Below are 27,069 nucleotides of genomic sequence, written 5' to 3' on the forward strand. Positions count from 1 at the left end.
TAGAGAGCATGATAGTTTATTAGAGCTTCATCTCAAACTCTCTACATACATGCTTTTTCAATATTCTTCGTTTTTATTATAATCTTGATAGAATTTCCCTCAGAGAGAGAAAATGATCATCAAATTAAGTTTTAATTATTTAGGCCCAAACTAATGCAAAATACAAAAAAAAAGTATAAAACCTTTAGCATCCAAATTTCTAAGAATGGTAGGGTTTGTAAGCTTAGATATTTAAATGTAAAGGGACTTTATTTCAAGTACTATAAAAGAGAAACATTGCCACTTACTGGCAGTACCAATGTCTTTGCAATATTTGTAGCCATTTATGTGCATCTTTCAAAAGCTCTATTAACCTTTATACTATTTGTCAATAAAAAGCCCCATTAACATTTAAACTGTGTATGTCCAACTGTCTACTTCAAACAAGAATCGAAAGATAGCCTGTAAGAAACAGTTATTTATTACAGGCTACATTATCGGGACCGTGCACATTGAAGATTTTGAAAAGCTCACATTTCTTAAAGTAAAAAAATAAATAAATCAATCAGTTGGCAAAAAGGCTGCACGTGGCCCAAGCAGGAGATGTGACAGCCACACAGGCATCACTGACAACACAGTACGGCTTTGGAAAAAATAGTACAACCGGCTGGAGCCACTTCAGGAATGCTGGAGGTCTACAGAGATCACACTGCACATGAAACTGAAATTTAAACACTGCTTTTGCAGTAGTACAGTACTTACTTAGTGCAGTAGAACTTACCTGACATCAACAACTAGCCTTACCTGACATAAGAATTTGTCTTCATTGGGCAAAAACTTGATTTTAATCAAAGATAACATAATCATTGAATAAGAACTGAAATCACAGCTGTGCAGATGACAGACTCTTCAATCAAGGTGCTGAACTGGAAGTGCCAAAGACATAATTCACCAGCTCATGGATGTCCCCCCAAACTTTGTGTCAAGCACCACTGATTTAGTAAAACCCCTAACGTGCTGCTTCTGTAAATGGGTATTTCAAGAGGTAAGGAAAAATGATTCCAAAATCTAGAGACTGAAAGTGAAGTCAATCAGTCTATTACCACTGGTTTTACAAATCATTAGGGAAGACAGCATGGTCTGCTTCACTGAAGAGAAAAAAAATCATTAATTGTCTTCAAGTATGGGAGATGCACTCACAGTGACAACAGAGGCATTAATTTCATTACTTTACAACATAGACTCCATAGAAAATTTACAACCAAAAATGGAGCTAGTGTGACAAATGGCACTCACATAGCACAACAAAAATGTAAAGTTCAAAAATTGAACAGAAATGCATTTTAGTGGCTTTGCTTCCTCAGGCTCCAGTTTGACAGAGCACCACTTCATGCAATCATTCCTTTCATCTCACGTCCGTCTTGTCTTCTGTTTTTTTGTTTGTCTCTTTGCATCCTCCGAGCCACCTGCATCAGAACCTGTCTGTCCAAGAGCACGAACTCCTTGCAGTCGAGTTGTCAGCTGTAGCAATAAGGGAATAAGCTAGGAAAAAAAAATTTAAAAAATAAATAATAATGGGAAGCAGCTTGTGATGACAATGTTATGTAACGTCTGAATGATAACATTTTTTAGACCCATGCATCCCCAGGCAAATAGACTCTACTGCGTACATGGCACGTCTACAAAGATAACAGAAAATGGTAGTAAATCTTGGGCAGAATTCAAACCAAACTTCTCGAAATTTCTGATAATCAAAAACTCAAATGATTGTCAGTAACTTTTTTTCCTGCAGTCATCTGGCCAAGAACAGCAGGTTGAGTCCTGAGTCTGGAAGATGACCTCGAGACACTTTGAGTGACAGTGTAGAAAATCCTGGTGAATCCCACATTTTGTGCTGTCTTACCCATGTTTGAGAGGAAACCAAACTGTACAGACAGATTTCTTTTCTCTTATCAGCAAAACAGAAATCCAGTCACATCAGAGAAGACTGGAAGCACGTGGCTTGTTAACAAAGACAGAGAGGGTTCTACAGAAGATAGTTTTATTCCTCTTGAGACCTTTTCACTAGGGAGGGTGTAAAGCTAAAGAGAGCAGATTCAATGACTTGTAAGTTTATTTTCCAGTCTGATTGTTCCTGAAGCCAATAAAATAATTATTTTCATTGCTGTTATCACTGGGTCTGGCTATTTGAATTATGCTGTATTGGATTTTTTCCCCCTTGAGCCTCAAATGAGAAAACAAAATTCAAAAACAGCACAGCAACTCACCTTCACACTATTTTTTTTTTAAAGGAACGTAATTGTCCAAAAACTTGGCTAAATTGTGGCTTTCCTTGAAATGTGTCACAAAGTGGCTGCTGACTCCATCTCTGTCTGGATAACCACCTCAACAAACCCTCACTTAGCTCAGCACAAAGTATTGATAGGATAATATTTGGATAAGACCAAAAAACCCCATGACCTACCTTATCGTGGTTGTAACCAGCCAACAACAGAAGCAGCGTCAGGGGTAACGCGATGTAAGATCCTTGGGCAATATCTTGTTCAGGCAGCTTTCTCTGAAAACAATGAGGACCCTGGATTATTATTTTTTTAAAACCGTCATTTTGACTATGAAATCCCTCAGCTTTAAGCAATGTCAGCGATGATCATGTGGCACGTCCAGCCCTTCCCATCTGACCTCCATCTAAGTACTGCTCTAAGATTTACTTCACCTTCAACTTTAAAGCAATCCCCTCGACCAGTTTCATTCCTCTCTTACCTTCTTCCTGGAGTCTTCTGGTTTTTAAAGCTAATTCACTGATGGTCAGTCTCCACTTTACAGTCAACCTGGTGTGCCTTAATTTACCTGTCACACGCTGCCCAAAACTCTATGATCCCAATGGTAACACTACAGCAACCATACTAGCACAGCCTCTTTCATCATTTATAGCTGCCATTTCATGTTTCCCTGGCATCTGTTAGTTTCAGTTCAGTTAGTGTCACAGCTACAACTCCTTCTTGAACTCCTTACCTGCCTCCCATAATACACCAGGTTATTACATCCCTGCCTGATGCCTTAGATGTGGCCAAATCCAAATTCACTGTCATTTTAATGCCGCTCAGAAACCTCTTTACATTTATATTAATAGATAGTTTGGGCAAGACCACAAAATACATTCTGGCTACACTACCAGGAATTGCTCTCAAGGTGAACATTTGTACATTTAAGTATTTTGTACTTACAGTGGGACTAAAGACCAGTGTAATGTGTTTATGGTATCCAATAGCAGTGAACGAAACTTGAGGCAGGGTGTAGTCATACTGTGATTTAGACAACGTAGAATCCAGGAGCACCACGTAATTCTGTGGGTAAAAAATACGCTCAGTCTACAACATTAGCAGCAGGCTGAGAGAAAATTAGATTTAGAGGCCAAAGTCAGTTTAACAGGCTTCAAATCTGAGACACTGGTCACTTCAGCATGAACACATTACCACAGAACAGCAGAAATAATGCTTCAGTGTCCTTAGGGGAAAAAAAATAAAGTGAGCCAAGCTAATTATTCAGCAGTATTCTTACCTCTCCATCTCGGAGCAGTGGTGGGAAATGGAAAAATAGGGATAGGCCTAAATTGACTGTATGAATTGGGTTGTCAAGATTTTCACTTTTGTAGAGCTTCACCTGTAAGGGAAAGAAGAAAGCACAAACCAGGTATTTCTAAGCCTGCACCACAATAGATAGTTAAGACATCCCACCTCTTAAGGGAGAAAAGCACTTCAAAATTCATCATGTGTTTTATAAACAGAAAGTTGTTCAGTAAGAACACCAGGAATTGTTCTAATCTGGGACATGAAGTCACAGAAACAGTCTTTTTTAAGAACTTGAAATAACTTACGAACAATTGATGTCTGACATTTTCATGCATCTAGTGTATTAAAAGTAGCCTATGCTGTGCATCAATGAGAATTGACTAATTCTTTTAAATAATCCCAGCAGTTTCACAGGAATGTGCAGCTGGAGGTTGTTCCTATTTCTCTGATAGGGTCATTTTGCTTGATTCCAATTTTTCTACACTCATTTAACAAGCTAGACATCCTCAAGCTACAGAATAGGCCTGAAATCCTCTGCAAACACAGTTTCCTCAGAAACCAGCATAATTCAGAGAGGATTGTATCACAGTCGAATAAGGCTGGTAGGGGCAGCAGCACCCCCTTACGTGAGGCTGCCAGTACACACAAACATTTATCAGCCACTGCACCTCCTGTGGGGTACACTGTAAGAAAAGTGGTGGGTTTTGTGGATGACTGAAGTGGCCTTCTAGCATCTCCACCAGTGCTTGTAAACCTCTGGATCAGGTATTTGCCAAGACTCATCTCTCCTTGCACACACAACCCAACTAACTTCTCATTGATTCTGCCCAGTGCTGCCACGGTTGCAGCTCCAGTCACAGCTCACCAGAGCACCTCTGGTTGTTTCATCAAGCTCATGCAACCAGAAAGGACAAGACCGAAGACACAAAACCGCTCGCTTGTGTCCGTTTCAAATCCTAGCACATCTTTCAAAGACAAAAATTTGTGCCTTGAAAGCAAGGGTGGTGACATGCACCCATCAACAGCACACCTGCATTACGTGCAACACAAGACCCAACCTCATATGAAACAGGTACAGGCTTGGATAACCTCCACACAACATTTTGACAGCAATCCCCATTTGCTTAGGCTGAACTGCAAGTGTCTACATTGCCCCAGAAAAACAGGAAGCTTGCTCAGGTGCTCTTCAATAAGGTGATACATTTTCCCTTCACACCTGCTCTGAATGTTGGATCCTCTGGATGTCTCCCAAAAAACCCAACAGCTTAGCAATGAGACCTTGGCAGGTGAGATGCATAACAGACTAGTCTGAAAGAAATCCAGGCACTGCATTTATATTTGTAGGTAACATTTCAATACGCTTTTAAACCTGAGCAATGGTATTACAGTTCCTACCACACTAACACCTCTTGCAGATGCTTCCAGCGTTTGCACTCTGAGCCAGAAGGATCATAAGTGTTCAGCAAGATTTTTTTTTCAGATCACAGTGCAGTCTTTTGAATTTTGAAAATTTCAGCTTTACTATTTGTCTCATACTCTCTCTTCTAACCATACTTTTAAATTCACGTGCCCTATGGTATTGTTGCATTCACATGATATCTTGTTGCTAGCAGACAGGTATGTCAAGAATTGAAGATATGTCAAGAATTAATGCAGAGGACTCATTTCACCCCTGATGTTTTGCCTTCCCTATGGAGCAGGGAATCAGATTAGGGAATCCCTAATCAGAGAAGCAGACCCCAAAACAGGACAATTTAGGAAAGTTTTTCTTTAACATACTCCCATGAAAAATGGAAACATTAAAGCAAAGGAGCGAGGAACACTGGAATCTTAATTCTATGCAGTATTCAAATTCACCTTTATTGAGTCATAATTTGAATTAAATGTGTACTCTGGCTACTGAACGATTTCCAGTGACCCTGTAAAAAAACATTGGGAAACCAATGGCAAGTATGCTTGACAAAGATGAAAGTCTTGAACTTACACATAATGTGGAGAGATATTCAGAAGATGTAATTACATTTCCACTTAAATCAAATTGATTAATTTGCCGGAATGCTATAATATTAACATCATCAATGTCACTGTTCCCAACCTGCAACATAAAATACAGTCATGTTTTTACCAACAGAGGAACAACTAACAGAGGACAGCAAGCACAACACAAATATTGCTCATAATTTTAAATAAGAAGTTAATTTTGTCCTATACTAACAACACGGAAACTTGAAGGCTTTCCAATTGCAAGTACTTTTCCTCCAGATTGCACAGCTCATGATTGCAGACTTGTGCATTATCAGCACAAGGCTGATGGCATTAAGCTAAACTAAAGAGGGAAGAAGCATCAGAAGCATGCATTATTTGGGAAGAGGCTGGGTTACATCTGATATCTGAATGTTGGTCTCAGTATTTTGCATCTGTGCCAAGAGATGCATATTACCATGCTGGGATGTTTATACAGTTGATTAATGAGGAATATACTCATATCATAGTATAACCTACTTCATAAATACGTAACTCTATATTCTTCAAAATAGTTTAAAATACAAAACATTTGTGTTTCTAAATCTGAACCCCAGAGTAAGGAAAGACATTTACTCAAATAGTAACAGTAACAGACAGGTTATGGTTCAGCCAGGTGCCATATCAACAGTCTGGTGCCACCGAGGCTGTAGATTTTTCTTGAAAGTGTCCTTAAATGTTTCTCTCTCCTGGAGAAAACAGCAGGCTGGCCAGGATACTGTTAGTGTAAGCTACTGCATCCAGCCCTCACTTGCAGTACATTACCTTCAAGTCCCTTTCCCAACGAGCGAGCACTCTTAGAAAGAAGACACTAAGGACTTGAAAAATTTCTGCCCTTCTGTTTTGCAAAGGAGAGCAACCTGATCAGGCCTGTGTCTGAGCTCAAATAATGACCATTTCCCACTGAAAAGTTCTGGTCAGCTAACAAAGGCTAATTAACCTTTGCTGGATGTCAAGAGATAAATGTGAGGCAACTAATCTGAATCTGTAAGGATGGTTTTCAATTCAAAGTTGTTATTACATTTCATAAAGATTTGCTAGTCCAAATGACAATTTAATCTATATCAAGACTGCAGGATTTGGACCAAAGAAAGCATAACACAATCTATCAATCAATAACTTAATAAGAATATAGCATAATATGACAATTTATGACATCCTCAAGACACTAATGCTTTGTTCACCATAAAGAAATGCTGAAAGGTATTCTACACATTTATTTTCTCGTTCCTTGAATTACAATTTTTGTGACTGTGAAAGAATTCTTTTCACTTGTTTACTGTTAGGGCTTTTCTTATTTCAATTTTAAGCTATGGTGCCGATACACAATATGGGGCCCATATTCAGGGAGCTAACTTGCTGAAAGCCACTTGTCTAAACAGAATACATTCAATTACATCGCTGCTGATAGAACAGACATAATGCCCAGACAGATACATTTCATACTTAAGTGATACTACAAAAAAGAAGAAAAAATTACCTCAATTGCACGATGCTGTGGTAAAGCTCTTTCAATGTGATCATTGCCTTCAGCTTTGAGTTGGACATGATACACGCAACCAGGCTAAAAGCAACAATCAATGATAAATCCCAAAACTGAGTAATACGTACTTAAATTTTAGAACATAGAGATTTCATTTAAGATACACAACCCAAACAAATCTAACTCTATCCAGTTAAAGTTTTCATTATCCCAAATAGAAAATAAAACTCAGTAACACCATTAGGGGTGTTTATGGCCAGCAAATAAAAGGCCTATCACAGAACTTTCCCTAGTTTATTATATGACAGAATTAAAATAAATCATCTGCTGTGAAGTGTTATAGCTAGAAAGAAAATATTAAAAATATTAAACAGGATTAAAACCTGATCAAACATTGCTTTCTACTTCAGCATAATTGCTTATTCCATACATTGTCATCACAGAAATTCAGCTTCCACATTTCCTGAAGAACAGCTTACTTTCACAAACATGCTGCACGATCACCATCATACATACACCCAATATCCTGCTAAAAATAAGCTGTCACAGTATTTTCACAAAAGAAACTAAATGCTTCTCCAAATTATTTTGCCTAAGGAAAGGCCCTGCTCTAACACCTGACACATTCAGCACATTGACCAGGGGCTCCTGTCACGTCACGGGACCTGTTTGGTGTTTGTGGGAGACCATCACAAGATGCCGGAACCAAGACCCACAGACTCACACTAAAAGTGTTCTCCCCCTTTACTAGAATGAATGTTCACTACAAGATAATGTAACACAAAGAGAGTCAAGGGAATCTGAGCTAGCAAATGTGATGGGAAAACAGAAATCGGTAGCTAATTAATAAAACACATTTTATTGCTCCATTGTCACACTAACATAAAAGTAAATGACATACAGGGTTCTATCCTTACCAGAAGGCCACGTAGCCTGAATTTGCCCTCTTCATCAGTTATCGTGTCTTCTCCATAGATGCTACAATCCTTCTGCCCCACAGCTTCTACTGAGACTCCCTGCTCAGGCTCACCATTTAAAGAAGAAACTGTGCCATAACAGCTAGAAGTATAAAAAGAACCAATTGCTACAGATGCGTAGATGCTGTTTTAATGCACATTTTAATGACATTTTATTGTTATAACTTATGGAAAAAGTACTTAATATCTTTAGCATAGCATGAAGAATAACAGGGGAATTTATAATGTGTATGTTAAACTGTTTAAAGCATTAGAATTAGCTGCAGTTCAGAGCACAACTTCAGGAATTCAAGTTACCTGACCTTGAACAGCAGCACTTACCCAGAGGGCAAGGAAAGGAAGGATCTTGAAGTCAGATCCCTGAATGTGGTCTACTGTCCCTAGAATAGTCTTCTCCCGTCCCACTGGACATAGCACAAGCCACTTCCAGTGCCATTGACACAGTTCTTTCATAGTAATGTTTCTCCTGACAGTCCTGCCATCTGGGCTTAGCCACATGCATGAGAAAAGGCTAAAAGAAGTACTTACAGCATAATAAAGTTAAATTGCACCTTCAAAAGTGCCCTCCAAACTTCCAGAACAGAAGTGTATTGGGACAAAACACACATTTTGCACAACACTTCAGCTCTACTGACCTGTAAGCTGTTCTGTAACCAGTGATCCGAATTTTAAGATTCTGTCCTTCCTGCACTTCAATCATTTGTGATGATGGTTCAAAGCGAAACTCTTTCATCATGGGTTTAAAATAATACTGCCCAGGGCTCTGCAAAGAGGGATAAACCAAGCTGTTTACTGATAGTGACACAAAAATTCACCAACTCCAGAGTTATGTTTCTGCAAGAGCTCCCTAAGGAGGTAAAGTTCTCTGTCCCAACCACAGGTTAAACTGGTCAGAAAACAGGAGCACTGAAAAACAGGGAGCATGTTGGACAATGAACCAATGGAACTTCAGCAGGTGATAAAGTCTGAAGAGGGAAAGATAATTATGGCCCTAGAATCTTACTGCAAGATCTTGAGGACGCAAAAGTGACCAAGAGAGAAAGAAGTCTGCAAGGAAACTATTCAGGCATGTCTACACACATGTACATATCAATAATCTAATTAGATTTCTTTCCTCTAAAGACTCTCAAACGATCATCAACAAATTGGCTTGTTTCATGTCTACAGACCACAAATTAGTAACTGAAATCAATCAACATTATCTACTTCCTGTTGGAGAGAAATCTCTTGCCAGGTTAGATTTCACATCTTTCACTTGCTAAGATTGTAAGTGCTGTCCACTCTGAGGGACCTACATCTCTTGTTGTGGGTAATGACTTCAAAGGAGACCATACATTCCCCTGCCACTGAAGCGAGCCAATAGCATCCCTGTTTTGGAGGACAAAGTAACACAGCATCACACATGCAGCAACAGTCAGAAGAGTCTTTCAACTTACCAGATTGGAAAAAGTCAGCATGCCATTATCCTGTGTGAGGAGGTTGGACCGAAACACCCCTCCACTGAGAGACAAGAGAACTCCAGCAAGAGCCTGGTCATCCTCTGATTTGATCTATTTTTGAAAAAGCGATAGTTTTAAGTGTAAGCCAGGGCTGCTTTACGAAGTAGGGTTCAATTCAAAAGCCTCTTACAAAGTGTACAGATGTGCTGGCTCTGAGCGCTCAGCTGCAAGCAGAAGTCACATCTGCATCCTGCAAGATGTGGACTTGAGGACTGCAGAAGCTTGTGTTCTCAACATCTGGGCAGCCACAGCTGCACATAGCATGTGCAACCAGAACAATCATTTTCAATCACTTCACAGGACACCCTGGGAGCCAGAGCAAAGTATCGCAAAGACTGAAACTAGGCACTAGTTGGACTGGAATGTACATGAAAAAATCACCTTGAGAGATAAAACTCACTAAGAGAAGGTGGTCCAACTCTACAAAAGCAAATAAAGCCAGTCTTTTGCGCTGCAGGCTCTAACTTTCACTCTATAAACCTTGTAAAATCTTCTGCATGGCAGAAGCTCATCCAACTGAGCAACTAAGCTCATCCACTGAGATCTGTTTCCCCATGACAAAACTATCCCCAAATTCTACGCTCATTTGTGTTTGGTTGGGACACATGGGTTAATTTTTTTGCCTGTTTAGCTCTAACTGCACACACTTATTCATTCAGATTGCAAAATGTTAAGAAATTACCTCAAACGTCACCCCAGCAAGAGCAAAAGCTTTGAAGTCCCCAACTGTTCCTTCCACTGCAGTCAAAACAAATCCTTCTTTCTGAGCAGTAACTGTATATTCCAAGTCACTATGGAGTGGGCCAACACTTCAAATTAAAGGAAAAAAGAACTCATTTTTAAAAAAGCACTTGGGTATCACACACACATTGTCAAGTCACTATCGCACTTAAACTAAAGAATCCAAAAGTTCAAAACAAATCTGTTAATTACCTGTAAGCACCTTTGTCATCAGTGAAAACCGTGATGAGCGGAGAAGTTGCTCCCTTTTCGCCAATGACAATCTCAACACCTTCCAATTCAGGATGAATTTGCCCCTCCAGAAATAAGCCTGCTTTTCCATGAATCTCTATCAGCTTTCCAGGACAACTCTCTTGGTCATTGCAAAGGGGATTTAAGACAAACAAGAAAGTAAAAAATACATTCACTATTCTGCCTTACAGAAAGAATTTAATTACTTCCAAAGTGATCAGTTGATATTCTTTTACCTTAGAATAAGAAATCAACCCACACAATTCTACAGCCTCTCAACACACCTTAAGACATCTGAACGTTCACAAAATCAATACCTAAGTTCCAAAGCTATAAGCACATCTCCAAAACAAACATTCTGGATCTTCTAAGTGCTTTGAGGATTCATTAAGTTATGTATACTGCAGCCACATGGAAAGGATTCCAACAACATCCCTTTCTATCTGATATTACACTGAGCTTTGACAAAATTTTTTGAGATCAAATTCAGGTCAGCATATGTTGTGCTTGATGACATAAGTAAAATTTTACACCACCCCCCCTCCAATGTATTTAGAATGTGCTCAAGAAAGAGGCGCATAAAAAAAGGCAACTAACATTTTCTAGTGATTTCAAAAGAAGCAGGTTCTCTTGGGAACCTGAGGGCAAGATGGACACTGACTTAACAAGTAGAATCAACTGATTGATGATAACCTTGACAATTTTTATGTTTACTTTGTTGGGAGTATTTTTATTATTTTAATTTACTGCAAACAAAACTTAACAGAAACTTGAATTCGGTACCAAAATGAGAATACAGTCATTGCTTTTGCAGAACTATTTTTCTAGATGAGAGTAATATGAACAACTCTGAGAATCTGGTGTAATGTCCAGAAATGTAGTCCTTCCTCTTGTGCCAGGTGGTCTTTCACAGCACTTGGAAGCACATTCTGATAATAAAAACTTTACTTGCACCTTCTATCAAATACCCATGCTTCCAAACTCCAGAGGCAAACTGGCACAAAAAAATAGCTGCAGTTGAAACTTTCCTAACACTACCTTTGAAGAGCTATTCATACATTCATCCATAAGGATACGTTTCTGCCTTAAAAATCTACTGCTTTCAAACTAGATTTTATTTATACTTACCCCCACTAACAACTGTTTCCACATAAGGCGGGTAGAAAAGCAGCTCCTTTGATGAGGGTGTCACAGTAATTTTCTCTCCAGACCTATGAAACACAAATAAGATATGATCAGAAGAAAAATGGAATTAACAGCTCTCATGTAGAATGGAGTACTGCCTATTGACCCAAGAACCCATTTAAATACCCAAAGGAAAAAATATCACCTAAACAAAATTCATATTATGTGGTACTAGTTTCCATTTAGCTGATAGTCAACATGAATAGGCACAGGAACCCATACAGCAGCTCTTTCCTCTATGGAATATATCACTATTCTCTTCAGTGGAAATAGTATACACCTCAGCCATTGCAGCTTGGTATTACCTTGCCCAGTATGAAAATTCATATAAGAAGGGTCCTTGGAGTTCCTCCACCATTTCTTGCACTGGTGGCTTTGTTCCTTCCTCCTCTTGACCCTTCTTTTCTCTCTCCTGTCGGCGGGTCTCAATTTCTGCCAGCTGCTGCTCCCTACGTAACTCCTGTACAGATTTCAGGGGCCCTAAAACTAAGGCAGGTTCACTGTCAATGGATGACCTGAAAACATGGAGGAGAAACAAAATCATCGCCTTTCATATGGAGGGATAAGAGATTGTTACATCTATTAATTACTGCCTATATACCACAACAGACAAGTACCACGATATTTTTTTTTACATCCATTCCGTTTTAGTTCTGCTATTTACTCCAAGCATGACTAAAACTTTTAACTTCTGTATCAACATTACTACTAGAAAGTCTCATTCATAGGGACTACACACAGGTAGCCTACCTGGCCTATAGCAGGAAGGGACCTACTTGCAACTTTCACAAATTCTGTCCCATCGTGCTATAACCATTCCAGAAGTTACAGCCCTGTTGCCTCCTCCTCCCCTCTGCTATGCCTCAGCATCCCACTGCAGAACCAGTGCCACATGCTGACATCTCAGCCACTCTGCAGAGCCCAGCATCCGGGCTCAGCTTAGGCTTCAGTAGCAGAGTCTTGATTTTGCACCACCTCCAGACACCAGCTCTGCTGCAGGGGCAATAACCTCCCACAGAAGCACTGACAAGCCAGCAGGAGTGGTAAAGTCTTAAGCCAAAGGACCAGTTTGCAGGAGTACCTTTAACAAAGCCCTAAACTAAAAGAGAAAGACTAGAATTCCAAACCCAACAACAAGCTTAATACAGAAATAAATTAAAAAAAAGACTGGTAAGCTCACTTATTTTTTCAGTACAAGGAACTTTCACTCAGTCTACCTCTCAGGAGCAGAGTATACACAGAGAAAATAACTTCTATCAAAAAATAAATACTTCCAATAGCTGGCAATTCCCAGGAAAAGCTCTGAGCTCTAACCTATCTGCCCTGTACGTTTCAACTATTCAGCTATCCTGCCACTGTCCACTGAACAGATTGTTAAGTTTAACCAAGTTCTTTAAATCAGCTCAGAACAATGCATATCATTTCACTTTCCCTGATCTTTCTTTCTTTCCTAGCAATTTCTTCTAGTATCCAACCATTCTTTGTATCTTATCTTCTGTCTCCTCTCCTACAGTCTGAAAAAACTGTAGCAGAACATTGCAAAATTCTCTACGAGGAGTGAACTGAAATGATCAGGATTACTTTCCCTACAACCACTTTGGATTATCAGGATGGTTTGGTCTCTTGCTTCAGTCTTCATCTACACTCTATTTTTTCTTCTTTAAGAGAAATGGGTACTATTGCTCTATGACACTAAGTTTCTTCAAGGCTTTAAATTCTTTCTCTGCAAGTCCAGAGACAATACAAAAATGTATCAAAAAAATTTTAGCCTTAAAAACTACTAAAAATCTGTACAGACATGAACACAGTCTCATTATATTAATAATATATTACTACAGTCTCACTTTTCAAACATAACAAGCCATCATCAAAAATTGTTAAGAATTAGCTTTATTTTGGTTGGGTTGGTGGGTTTTTTATTATTAACTGAAAGCTAACAGGTCACTGCCATGGATCTGATACACAAGCATAGACTGTCTTGTTTTTAAATCCAGAACTGTTCCTTTTATGTTGATGGCAAAGTGGACTTTGGCTGAAAAGCTTCAGACAGGCTTGAACAGAGACTGAGCTGCCTTCAAAGCCCTTGCTAATACTCTCAAAAAACCCAACTGGCCTAGAAGGTCGGTACAACATTCACTTCCTAAACTGTTTTCAAAATCCTGTTGGCTCTGTGATATCTCAATATTTCTTTTCCAGCTGCTGTAGCTGCCCAGAAGTTGCAGTTATAGGTTTATTAAACTCAGGGAACCCGAGGCAATGCTCTGCAGGTAATTTGTTCTCTGAAAAGATGTTTTCTACACTCAAAAAGTTTTGAGAACCCACAGTCTAGAACAAGTGGCATCAGCAGAACATTAATAAAACACTTATCATTATCAGACACTTCCAGGCAAATCTGGCACCTCATACAATTAAAGCTGTTCACAAATCACTGCTCCCTAGTGAGCTGTCTGTTCAGCCAAACATAAACTGGCACGTTAGTGTGTAATCACTCTGCATGGTTTTTCTTTTATAATCTTCTTCACACCAGTAACAATGCTCTAAAGCAGTGGATTCTTATTCTGAGGAAAGAAAAAAGGAAAAAAAAAAAAAAAGATGCCAGTGCTAAAGAGCTCAGACCTAAGCTAAAACAATACCCTCTGAATTCGGAAATTTCAGTTCATTAAAGTGTAAAAAAAACTCAGAAAAACATTCCTTTTTACCATGACATACAAGTAGAAAAAGGCAATATTGAAATGAAGTGACAGTGTTCAAAATGAGGTCTGGGAATTATTTATCCATCTACAAAGAACTCAGAGCACAGCTTAGCATAAAAACTTCTTGCAGTCTAGAGTTGGATGCCATCCCCTTAGAAAGCAGTCACTGTGGCATCAAAACCAAAGTAAAACTTTATGAGACAGATGCCTTTTTCTTCCCCTTTTTATAGCCCCAAGATTTCTTTTTTCTTACTTAATGGTAATAGTCACATCCATCAGTTTATCTGTTACAATCGTGCCAAGGACATGGTGTCGAACTGCGGTGAGCGTCAGTATACTAGGGGAGGACCTGTAAATCCAAGTAACAAAGAGATTAATTCAGGGTCCCCCTCCTAAAGGAAATAAGGAAAATAACCAAATCTTATTTAGCAGTTTGTGCTCCCATTTCTAAGTTTGAAGTGCTTTATAAAAGACGATATACAAATTACACAGTAAGGCTGTAAGGCTGGGACAATGGCATATTGGAAACCGAGCATTTTCCAGTTCTAAACCCCAAACCACTGCATGATATTGCCCAAATCAATTCCTTCCTTTATGCCTCCTACTTCCTCTCAAGCTAAAGCTAATTTGATTGATTTCATATGTACAATACCTTTACACACAGCAAAAGGACACTCCAAAGTGTGTCATACTAGACCCAGTTCACCAAGACGCCCCAAGTCTAACGGTGCTTTGCAGCCAAAAGAGGGTTTCTGCTTCTATCCATTCATTCACTTTGTGCTGCCTCTCACGTTTAGCACGTCTGTCTTCGAAGCACTTCTAATTCACTAACACGGCAGAAAAGAATCAGATTTGAATGCTGAATTTGTTTTCTGCCATGTTAATGAACTAGAAGTAGTCTTGGAGCAGAAATCCTGTTTTTTGAAGCAAAGAGCCATTAAGCACAATTGCCAGACCATAACCTATAAATAACTGATAAAATATGGCTGACATAGGAAGATCAGCACTGCTAACTTGCTATCAGGGCAAATATTTATACAACTTGCAAAAACTAGGGGAGGAGAATCAAAACACTACAGAGTCATGGCACTAGGGACGTACAGTGGTGGTACAAGCCTCTTAGAAAACCTACTATCCTATCTTCTGCATTTCAGCTGTCACAAATGTTCAACAGTTTCCACTTAAATACCTCTGCTTTGTTACAAAGCAAAACCAACATTAAACAGAGAAAGCTGAAACAAATATCCATTTAAAGTAGTAAAAGCATCTTTAAAGCCTATCATTAGTTGATTTTTTTTCTCTTTAGGACTAGGAAGGGCAAGAGAAGACATATGATACACTTTGCTAAAGCTTCCCTCTATAGGTTAGAGACAGTTGCAGCAAAATATCCTGAATTGCTGAAAGCAAGCAGCTGCAGCAGAAGGAAGCTTTATGAAAGCATAATGATAGGAATAAGATCAAAACCATATTTTGTTCTTACGTGTCATAAGTGTAATACTCATGTTCAAACTGGTGGCAGGAACGTGGGGTCACTTCATATACACCTGTAAACATTAAGCCAAAGAATGATCCACTGAAAAAACTCAAGCTTATTGTGTTGACTGAATTCTCAAGATCACATGAGACCTAAGGTATAGAAACAATTACAAAATTTGACTATATATCTACTGCCTTTCACATAGACACTTGTAAGTTAAATCCACCTCTGTTCAGTCACAAATGACTACTGGAAGCTATGCATTGTTTCTAATGTACACTGATATAAAACACAATTAGGCATCACTACAGATAAACATAATGTATTATCATGTTGTGAATGAGACCACTGGCTCTAAGGATAGAATGTTCAAAGCTGAAAACTGAATCAAAACCATGCACATTTGTTAATTCTTTTGCTAAGGGGCCATAAGAGAGAACTAGCTCTAAGACATTAAGAGGAGAAAAAAAAAAGTCTGATTCTAAACCATTCTTTTTTCCTGTTACAGATAACCCTGTAGTACTTTTAAGAGTTATCCATCAAAAATCAGTCTATTCTAATGTGAGTGACAAATAGAACTCATATGAACATAATTATTTTAATGCATTCTTCATCCATCAAAGATCAAAGCCCTTCACCGATAGTAGAATTCTAAAAAATTAGAGCATTTACATACAGATGTAAATAAAACAATGCCTCTCAGAAACCACAACATATTTTTATTTACTATTTTTTTTAAATTCCCAGCAGAATAGTTAATTGATTCTTTTTTGTTTTTTAAATTATCATTTTAGAGGTGTTACCTGGCTTTGAAAGACAGAATCTATTAACTCCTTTGGACAGGTTATAAACACCAACATTCTCTGGTCCATTTCCATCCTGATAAAATTCCTGTGAAGCCACAGCACAATTCACTATTAACTACCAAACAATAAAATGAAAACAGTATTTGCTTAAAGATACATTAACGTTTCTCTTTTATAACAACTAACAACTCAAGACAATTTTACCAAATCCAAGAGACAAGTCCCACAAGCACTCTAAACATCAATGTTGCTGTGCTATACGACTCCCTAGAGGCATGAGAAAGCCTTGATTTCAAGCACAACACCTACACAAGCTCATTAAAAAAATACAAGGAAATTTGTTACCTACGTACCAGTGTAATTGCATGAGAAAGAGAACACCTCAGCATGTATCCAGTTTGCCTGAATTCTACTCCCGAAACATCTTCCTCCATGACTTCCAACTCCAAAGACTTATTCTTCCAGCACCAGTCCTCATGTACAATGCTTACTAGAATACACACCACACAAAGCATTTTAGTAATGTAAAACTATGTGATTCAGGGCAAGTTTTGTGGTATAAAAGGCTTCTATCACTCTAACTTCCCTGGCAATAATCTTCAAAGCCAGATATACAATGACTGTAGTAACAGACCTGGCTCACAGCACTGCAGGATCACCAAGAATCCAGCACCTCTCACAACAGAAAAGCTATTATAAAAAGGAATAATGAAGTCTGGCCACCCTGGAGAATTCTGCAATGTGCACTACCATTGCGATAGTCAAAGAAGCCCAAAGAACATCAGAACCTAACTCCAGTTTCACCTGGCAGAAAGATGTCCTGACTCGTGTATAAAAAGAGCAATCTGCATATACTCCTTCTACACCTTTCACTGGAAAACAATTTATTTTCACAGTAGGCCAAGGCAGGCTGGTCAAAACATGTATTGTAAGCGGACTCTGTCAGCAGAAGAATGAGGGTGTGCCCCTGCTCTTAGGCTTGGGACAAGTCCGTTTACAATGAAGCCTTGTTTCCTCCCACCAGCCATGTAGACCCTAAAACTCAGGGGAGCAGTTACCTGTAATCTGACAAAAAGGTTAAATATAAAAGACTAAGAAAACTTGATCCATTGTTATATAGTATTTTTCCAGATTGTCTCAAGTTTCAGAAGTAGTTCCATGTTGGGCATATTGTAAACAGTACCCATTACAACAGAAGTATACAGATTTAGTCACAGATTTAGCTACTAAGGTAACACGTCAAGCAGTTCCCCACAATCCTACCTTTGTATTTGCCAGGCAGCACATTTTCAAATGTGAAAGCCACTGAGTCCTTGTTTCCAGAGAGCTGCAGGTTGCGTTTTTCACCCTGGCGGCTCACAGACTGTAACGTCACCATTAGATCACCACAAGCATCTGTGCAGAAAAGAGCAGAAAATGAGACTCATTCTAGCTTTCCAGCTTTGCCTCCAAAACCCCCACTCCGAGCAAGCTTCATGTGTACTAAGATTCAAATGATTACTCTCTTCCAGTAGAGAACATTTCCAATTAAAAGTCTTATTTCTTAATCACAGGGCTTTTTTGTATTCTTCAGGAAGTTTGAGACTGTTAATCATATTCTTTTATTGAATGGCAAGTAACAACCAGAGGCCAACATTAAATCCCTGGGTCCACCTTGCTATGCAGAGACTACAGGGTCCAGAAAACCCCTGAGAGACAAAACAACAAGTGCAGAGACAATTCAGAGACGAAAAAGGAAGGGGTAAAATGACAAAAGTCAAGTTCCAATCACCAACTGCTGAAATCAGTGGGTAATCAAGGAAAATAGCAGGAGAGAGGACCTTAGACAAAAATAAAGACAAAAAGCTATGAAAGGGAACAGAGATTGCAAGCTTCTGTTAACAGCCTGAGCCTCTATCCTACAGGTTTGTACAAGTACTGCTTTTCTTTTTTTTTTTTTAATGTCTTTTTTGCCTCCAGTATTTCTCTGATTGATATACAGTATCCCTATTGTCAGCCAGGAGCATTTCCTTCCAGAACTTACCTATCTTTCGCACAAGTCAAAAGAATACTTATTCCTAGCAAGTCTTAGAAATACGTACATAGCTTTATTCCAAATTTTATTAAGGTACTTTATTAGGCTGTAAGATCTCCCAAAAAAAGAGCCGCTTTACCTATGTGCTGGAAGTTAATTTACTTACCTGCTCACGGGGCTACCCACAGCAAGTATCTTGATCTAAACAGCTTGCATTCACACATGCAGTGCTTAATTTCTCTGTTCCCATTTCCACTTCACTTTCAAAACTGGCTTACCTAAACAAGAGATCTTCCCTGAGACAGACGCCAAAAACTGAGAGAAGGTCACATCCATTACTGGTCTGTCTGTAACAGTAACAGGGAACATTTTGGGTTTCAAAGCCAATCCTGCTCTGGTCTCAGCCTCTGGAATAATTACCTGTAGAGTATATGACATCAAGACATCATCAGCTTTTAGGTACCAGTCCAAATACACCCACTCTGCTGAGTTCGATACAGTTATCAGAAATTAAAAAATGGAAACTTACTATAAGCCCCAGGCAAAACAAAACCAGCCTCACAAATATGGTTTGCAAAATTATGTATTAAAAATCCTCCAAAGAACTGCAATAAAACTGAGCTAAAAGTCCTCCAAACAGCTCAGTTTTAAAAGTCTGAGTGAATTTCGCTTCAGGATTCTGCTTCTACATTAGGCTATTTCATTATCTATGAAGACAGTTAGAGGCCTTATAACCACACACTTCTTATCTTCCAGCCTGCACTATCTCCCACAATGCAAAATTCAGTGGTTGTGCTACAGGTTCTGCTGTGACCTGTAATCTCAGGAATGATTTAGACACCTGAGAAAGGTACACATTACCTATCCCACTCACAGGATAATATATACACAAGAAGCAGCAATTTAAGGGACATCACAATTAAAGAGAAATAAGAACTTTCAACCCCAAATGACCCGATCTCCTTTGAACAAGTGCAAAGGACAAGGAGCATGGGAATCTTGCTTTATTAAGAAAAAAAAAAAAAAAGGAAATATCTGGCATTGTTTAAATAGTGCAAACAGGAGAAAAGGACCAGGAAAATCTAAATTCAGCTCCTCAAATTTTAGAAATTAAATGTTTCAAATCTTTTAAAACCTCAAATCCTACAACAAAGAAATGGAAGCTCATTCTTACCTGAACGTTGTATGAACCCGATTTTGCCTTAAAACAAAATGCTCCGTGAGGGTCCGTTTCTGTTGTAACCAGTGATGCTTTGTCCTTGTCTTGAGGCATCATGGTTACCTTGTATTTACTCATCTGCTTGACTGTGTCAGGGAAACGAGTTACTGAGATCCGGCCACACACACTGAATCTGTCAAATAAAGCCCAGCCGTCAGAATACGGCGTGTAACTGCTCAATATACCCACATCCTTGCGTCTCCATTTGCAAGGGAGAGTTATTAAGAGGGTGCTCTAAGCCTTAACTAGTATTGAGCAAAACACTGTGGAAAAAACACTACCCTGCACTCACGCTGTCCTATTTACCTTGAATTCCTTGAGCAGTATTTAGCTCCTGACAACAGTACACAAGACTGGGCATGACACGGGAAAGGACCACCCATTTTCAAGACCTCTTCCACACAGCAAATTACGTTTTCGTCATGACTCCAGTACTTACCCTGTTGCAATGATGTTTGCTAGCTGAGGTGTATTTGGTGCAATCTTCACTGTAATTGTATCAAAGAAGAGATGCTCTTTCCTGGCATGAATTGTGTATGTGCCTGTTGTTATGTTCTCAAGGCGGAAAGAGCCATCAGCTTTTGTTTTTACTGTAACAAGTAAAGAGATGAGTTAAAAAACAGCGTTTTTTAACTATCCTTATGTGTATTTAACTCTATCCTTATGTGTCAAAAGATACTTTACATTGCACAACAAAGAAAGAGCAGTATGCTCTCTTACTAGACCAACCTTAATTTCTGTATTTCAAAGCACAATTTGGCATCTGGTTGAAAGAAAATAGAAGAAAATTTCTACAACAAAACAAACAAACACCCAATACTGTCATCTAAGCCAGAAAATGCAAAATTAATCAACTGCATGAAAACCAGTTTAATATTTCAAATAAATTGCAGCAGAAGGAGTGTACTATCCTGAAGGTTTAATTCCATCTCATACACTAGTCCTCTACTTAAGCTTAATACAGGCAACAAAGACCAAGACCACTTCATACCTTTAATCTGATTGTTCAGAGTCACAATGGCATCAGCAACTCCTTCTCCTTCAGGACCATTCAATACCCTGCCCGTGACAGAGAAACCCATCACGTGGAAAACAGGCTGAAACAGAAAAAAAGTTAACATTAACCTTTACTCAGTAAAAGCAAACACACACCTACAGCAATCAACACTGCCTGTTTTCCCCACATACACGCACATAAAGGAAATTTATTTCCAGCTTTAGGAAAAAAAATTACCAGGATAATCACAACACAAGTACATATCAATCTCCAGCCATACCGCTCCCCTAATTAGCAGAACAGATTCTCAATTTATCTGCACCAGGACAGTTCAGAAGGCCCAAGCCACAGATCACTATGCCATTACAGAGGGCATTCTGCAAACCATACACACTTACAGGCTCTTCCCTAGAGATGTGACAAACTCAATGAATAAATTTAAGCAACCTGAAAGATTATTGCCTGTTTGCAATATGCACATGGAAGTGAACATGGTAGACAGCTTTTCCCTATCTTGTTTCTTCCTAGTAAGAGGGACTGAAATGCAGAAATGCAGCACAATTCTAGATATTGTCCTCTACCTGCTGTGCTCCAGGGTATGTGTAACAAATGGCTTCAAACTTCTTACAAAGAAATTTTTCCATAATACACCTGCTTTCTGCTAAAATCAGTTATAACTTTACAGGAATGAATGGCACAAAAAGACTATTTCCTCTGAATGCCTTACCTCAATTTGTAAGCTATCATGCTCTACAAGGAAGTCCAATCTAGATGGAGCAACATCAAAGGTAATTCTCTCTCCCCTGTAGAATGGTATCTGAAAGAAGACACATTATTTTGACTCCTAAGAGGCTATGACGACAGAATTGTCTTCCTTTACCATTTTCCATGTCCTTATCACCATCAGACACCTCTATGAAGGGTCAAATGGGCTGCAAACTTCCTGGAAAAAGTAACTCAGAGGGATGAAGATAAGGATAAAGGCAGTATTTCACATCTGTTTGATGGAAATCATATTGGGATTATCCAAAGAGACAGAAAAGTAACCCACTACCTAGAATATAGCAAAGGTACTTAGATGTGCAAGAGCTTACAAATAATCACTAGAAGAGTCAAAGGAACGAGAGAAGTTTGAATCTCACTCTAGATGATGCAGACTGAGAATGCAGAACAGTCACTCTAGGCAGTGCACACCCATGCTCCCACACTAGCCAGACATAATAAAGAAAATGGGCAAAAAAGAAAACAGAGAACTTAAAGCACATGAAGTCGCTGTAGTCAACTGGAACTTTCAGTCTCCCAGCAGCCTCCAGGAGTGGTTCTGTTACTGGCCAATGTATTCAGTAATTCAGAGCCTGATTTGCAAGTAAGTCCTTCCTCAGAAACCACACCACAGAGCCCTATCACAGCAACTTACTTGACTCTCATATACTTAAGATTGGAGGTTCCTATTCCAATTATTTTACCCACTTCAAATATTTCAACTATTTCTGTTTTAACAGCTACAAAGTTACACATGATCTAGTTTAGAAAACAGAAGTTAACAACCCAACAGATAAACAAGCAATGAACTTTCTAGCTACTCACCACAGTGTATTTACCACTTGGCAGAGAAAGAAAGCTGAAAGATCCATCTTCTTTTGATACAACATTGCACAAATAGGACAGGGACTCATCTCTTGACTGGAATCCATCCACAGGAGAAATATTGCAGCCTACAACATCCTGTGGCAATAATTCACCATGGAAGAGTGTGATCCTCATGAAGGAAGACATTCACTAACCAACATTTAACATGCGAAAAGGTGTAACTGGAAAAATATTGCCCTAAAATTGTAGCCCTTAACCCTGCTGACCCACAGGGAATATATAGATCAATAACATGCTATGAACCTTACTATATTTTGCACTCATTGCTTGCTTCAGTTCAGGTCTTAATCATCTATGCCCCTGAACAGCCTGACTGTTGAGGAACCTGGTTGGTTGAAAACAATAACGAAGAGTTCAAAAGAGTTGAAATTAAAAGAATTTTCTAATTTCTTGTGTCCGAAAAATATGTAGATCTTAAATCTCAATTTTGCCAACATTTAAACAGATAGCTATTGTGTTACACATCTGAGTAACTACATGGAGGTGATGTGAACACTCAGCATGTACACAAATGTTGTATTACAAGGGCCATGTTGAAAAAAAAACAAACAAAAAATGCAGCTTGACGGGTTGTATAGTTTATGTTCTCTATAAGCCAAGCTCAATGAAGGACAGAGATGAGTAACACAGCATTATGAATTTACTTATACGCTTCTTATTTATGTCCACACTCACATTGAAAAGGTACTGAAATACCATTACCTCTTTAGCAACTGAAGAAGAGAAAAGGAGAAACATGACCCCTTTCATTGGTTCTCCATCACTCCTTACTGACCCAGAAACATTGTAGCCGGCGACGATCAGAGGACTAGCAGCATAAGCATTAGAACTTGTCACCCGCACCACCGTGTTTGACTGAAATACAGAAACACATACATTTTCATCAAAAGGAGGCATTAGATCTCATTTACAGCAGCAGTACTCAAAGAGTGTCCACAGGCTATCCAAAACACGACACTTTGCAAAACAGTATTTTTCCTGTTTCACTGATTTAGGAATTGGCCAGGATCTCTGAGCTCCTCAGAAAGGAAGCAATCTGAGAGGCAAGGATTCCAGCATCTGCTATAATATTCGAGCTCCTGGAAAATGTATAGGATTAGATGACCTTATTTGCCAGTCATTCCCTGGCTGGCTCCACTATCTCCGAACTGGGCCTGCACAAGGCAGTTTCTTGACAACCTAAATTAAATTTATGAAAACTCCATTAACCTTGTACACTAACAAAAACCCTTCCTCCCACTAGTTGACCAAGACAAGGTCTAGAAGACCCACCCTCACTAAACAGGTAAACCAGAACTTTTGTAGGCTCTAACCTCTTTCAACATCCAGGTAGGATGAGATGCAAAGATTTCATATTCCCCAGGAAGCACCTTAAAGAAAGCAAACCTGTAAGGCAAAAAAAGAGGTTACGTCTCTTTAGAAACAGCCACAAGCATTTCAGACTCTATATACATTAGAAAAAATATTTCAGAAGTACTATAATCCCAGTCGGTATGGCAGAATTGACAGAATCTTGTATAAATGAACAGTATGCACCACCCACACTCACTTTCCTCCAGGCTGTGTAGTAGTTGTTTGTATGTTTATGTCACTGCCGGCATTTCTCAGTACAACCTGGACTCCAGCAGGACCTAATGTCTGACCTTTGCTGAGAACCTGTCAAAATGAGGAGAAACCAGAGTATAAGTGGATAAAAATAACTTGCAGAGCCAAAGTAGAATGTTTTTATGAAAGTAAAATTAGCATAAGATGGAATAAATAAAGATAAAGGAGTCTAACCTTTCCATTCACAGAAAACCCTGTGAACACAAAGTTAATGTCACCTCCCTTTGTGCAAATGTCATTAATGCCATCCACATGGATGTCTACACTGGTTGGTTCTGAAGGGGAAGAACAATGAAACAGTGTGGTAGTTAGTGAGAGAGCAGTCATGAAGCAATTTTACTTTAGCTCTACAAAAATGCATTAACTCAAGCATAAATATGTTGTCGTGGAAGTCTTGCCTTGGCAAAGTTAAAGCATCCACAAATCCTGATGTTGAAAATCCTCTTTCCCCCTCCCATTGCAGCCATTTCTGTCAGAACCCCAATTCCTTCAAATCAGCTCATGCGTTACTTTGTCAGTGTCTGCATCATAGCTTTATTTTCCTCTGGTACAATAAGCACATTTTAGTTATTAAAACCATACAGTAGGGATTATCTCTTTTGAGAAGCGCTTGATTTTTCCTGCTAACTGCAAGTTAGATGTATCTAAGTTCCACACTGCAGATACACTGTCCTACTGTAAGAAGACATAAGGGCACTTACCGAAACTCCACCCTAGGGGAGGCTCAATTTTAAGAATGAAATCCCCCTAAAAATAAAAAAAAAGTAATAACTGTATTCACTGATGTAAATTCAATTTAGCTAAAGGATGAAAAAAGAAAGTCAGAACACAAGCACCATGCTGCAGAGAGTAACACAAGATTCAAGTGGCCTGTTCTCCTTTCCTCCTGCCCAAGATACTCTGTTCAAAGCAGCAGCAACATCTACCCAGACAGGCTGGGATGCTGGGCTCACATCCAGCCAGCTAGGAGCAAAAACTAAGTATCATCATGTTTAAACCGCTTCCAGACCAAACCTGGCTTGTGTTCAAGCAGCTTAGCGTTAGAAAGTGTTCAAATCTATCTCTACCTGCCCCAACAGATGTGCTCTAAATCAGCCTTTAGTATTTGCACCAGGAGCTCCTACTCAACCACTCTGCCCAAACATAGGATAAAAAAACTTCAATCCTATTAAAAGCTTTGCGCCAAAAGGGTATTAATCTACACAGAGATCCTCTTTAAATCAATGGGCTCCACATACATTCTGCCACACATATGTTCTGAAATTCATCCAACTTCAGGAAAGGCTCAAAGACGTAAGAATGAACTCACTGAGATTAGAAAGCACATTAATGCTTAGATTGGGAAGTGAAGGACTTGGGAAAATATGACTTTTAAAGGTCCCTTCAAACCCAAATCATTCTATGATTCTATTTCTGATCCCTAGGTTCACTAGTTCTTTAAATGAGCAAAACAGAGCACCTGAGGGCAGCTTGTATTTCATTTGAATGTAAACATCTTTCCAGTCTAAATAGACACAAAACTTCTGACACATTCCGAGCTTCCTGTATCATTATTTTCTTAAGACATTTTTAATACCTTCAATTAGTCATTCAAGTTATTTTCAATTCAGTCATATCAAAACACATTCTCGTACAGATTTATTTTCATTTCTATGGGTAGATAACGAGAGCTTTATCTGTAGCCCGTAGGATCCTGTACTTTTTGTGCAGTGTTTGTACAGCTGGTAGCACGGGGCTGTTGGCAGTAACTCAGGCTCCCAGTGCTACAGCCAAACAGCACAAACGCAACACCACAGCTAAAGCTGCCTTTTCTCATGATAATTCTTAGCACTGAGAAATAAAATATGGAGTACAAAAATAAACAGCTGAACGTTTGGTCCAAATTATGTCCTGATTCAAACGTTTCATGGGTTGGTGCTGTTGATGTCTGATCTGCCAGCAGATGTGCAGGTGGAGGAGGATGTGGAGGCTGCTCCTGCCTCTGACAGACAGCACAGGTATGCCAGCTTCTTACCTTATCATAGAGGGGAATCATGAAATACCCATTGTTTGGAGCGCAATCTGTCTGGTATTTCAGAGTACCATGTTTTGTATATAACTTAATCTAAAAGAAAGAAAGGAAAAAAAGGTATTTTAAAAAAAGGGGAGCAGGGCTGAAAGCTGGCATTCCCTACCCCGGCGCTTTGGGCACAGCAGCACTCGGGTGTCCCCGGGGGCTCACAGGGAAACGGTTGATTGCGAGAAGGCTACACCCTGCCGGGCAGAGCCGGCGAAGGGCCGGGAAGGAGACGCCCACAGAAGAGCCCCGCTGCTACCGACACCACCACGCCGCGACCCGGCACCTCCAGCAGCGGCCGAGGCGAAGCGGCTGAACTCACGCCGCAGCCCGAGCGCGCAGGGGCGGCCCTCCCGGCCCCGGCCGGCTGAGGCGAGGGGAGAGGAGGGGAGGGACGGGGCGGCGGCGCCCACCTCGATCAGGGAGTAGTTGATCTCCACGTCCGACTTGACGAAGCCGCCGCAGCCCACGACGATGTCCTCGGAGCCCCGCGCCAGGCCGCAGAGCAGCGCGCAGAGCAGCGCCGCTGCCCAGGCCCGCATCCCGCCGCCGCCGCCGCTTCACTGACTCAGCGCCGCCGGAAGAGCCGGGCAGACCCGGCGGGTGCTGCCCCCTGGCGGCCCGGCGGCCTACGGGCCCGCCGCGGGGTGTCCCGCCCCCGCCGGCAGCTCTCCACAGCGCGCAGCGGAGCCCTCCCCGCTGCCTCCCCGGGGATCACCCCGAGCTCCTTCGTGCCGCTCCCGTCTGAGGCGACGCGCCGCTGCCTCCCGGCGAGGCCTCCCCGCCGGGGCTGAGGCGAGGGAGCGGCACCGGAGCCCCCGCCCCATCCCGCTGCCGGGCTGCACCAACCCGGCCGTGTCCCCGAG

At 40.1% G+C, this 27,069-nt stretch overlaps 1 protein-coding gene across 1 annotated transcript; it reads right to left on the bottom strand.

Annotated features, from left to right (window-relative positions):
- LOC106884769 (nodal modulator 1) lies at nucleotides 1-26,785 on the bottom strand. The gene is made up of 31 exons (XM_014936331.1): nucleotides 26,617-26,785; nucleotides 26,162-26,251; nucleotides 24,849-24,894; nucleotides 24,322-24,422; nucleotides 24,092-24,198; nucleotides 23,856-23,928; nucleotides 23,245-23,397; nucleotides 22,480-22,617; nucleotides 21,620-21,709; nucleotides 20,887-20,992; nucleotides 20,335-20,485; nucleotides 19,851-20,028; nucleotides 18,955-19,096; nucleotides 17,926-18,057; nucleotides 17,016-17,152; nucleotides 16,660-16,747; nucleotides 15,860-15,923; nucleotides 14,633-14,728; nucleotides 11,992-12,201; nucleotides 11,630-11,712; nucleotides 10,463-10,622; nucleotides 10,212-10,338; nucleotides 9,467-9,580; nucleotides 8,666-8,793; nucleotides 7,971-8,112; nucleotides 7,051-7,134; nucleotides 5,533-5,643; nucleotides 3,538-3,639; nucleotides 3,204-3,323; nucleotides 2,444-2,536; nucleotides 1-1,521 (listed from the first exon to the last, which is right to left on the bottom strand). Exons 1-31 carry the CDS (start codon nucleotides 26,743-26,745, stop codon nucleotides 1,390-1,392), a joined length of 3,627 nt encoding a protein of 1,208 aa, XP_014791817.1. The 5' UTR covers nucleotides 26,746-26,785; the 3' UTR covers nucleotides 1-1,389.
- Between the last annotated feature and the right edge of the window lie 284 nt (nucleotides 26,786-27,069).

The sequence above is a fragment of the Calidris pugnax genome, unplaced genomic scaffold (genome assembly GCF_001431845.1).
Source record: "Calidris pugnax isolate Ruff unplaced genomic scaffold, ASM143184v1 scaffold17, whole genome shotgun sequence".
NCBI lineage: Eukaryota > Metazoa > Chordata > Aves > Charadriiformes > Scolopacidae > Calidris > Calidris pugnax.

Excerpts from the sequence above, each read along its gene's own strand:
- LOC106884769 (XM_014936331.1), bottom strand. The coding sequence starts at position 26,745 with ATGCGGGCCTGGGCAGCGGCGCTGCTCTGCGCGCTGCTCTGCGGCCTG. Across the intron at positions 9,581-10,211 it reads TTGCTGGGGTGACGTTTGAG|ATCAAATCAGAGGATGACCA; the intron begins GTAATTTCTTAA and ends TTTCAAAAATAG. Across the intron at positions 7,135-7,970 it reads TCAGGCTACGTGGCCTTCTG|CCTGGTTGCGTGTATCATGT; the intron begins GTAAGGATAGAA and ends TGTTGCTTTTAG.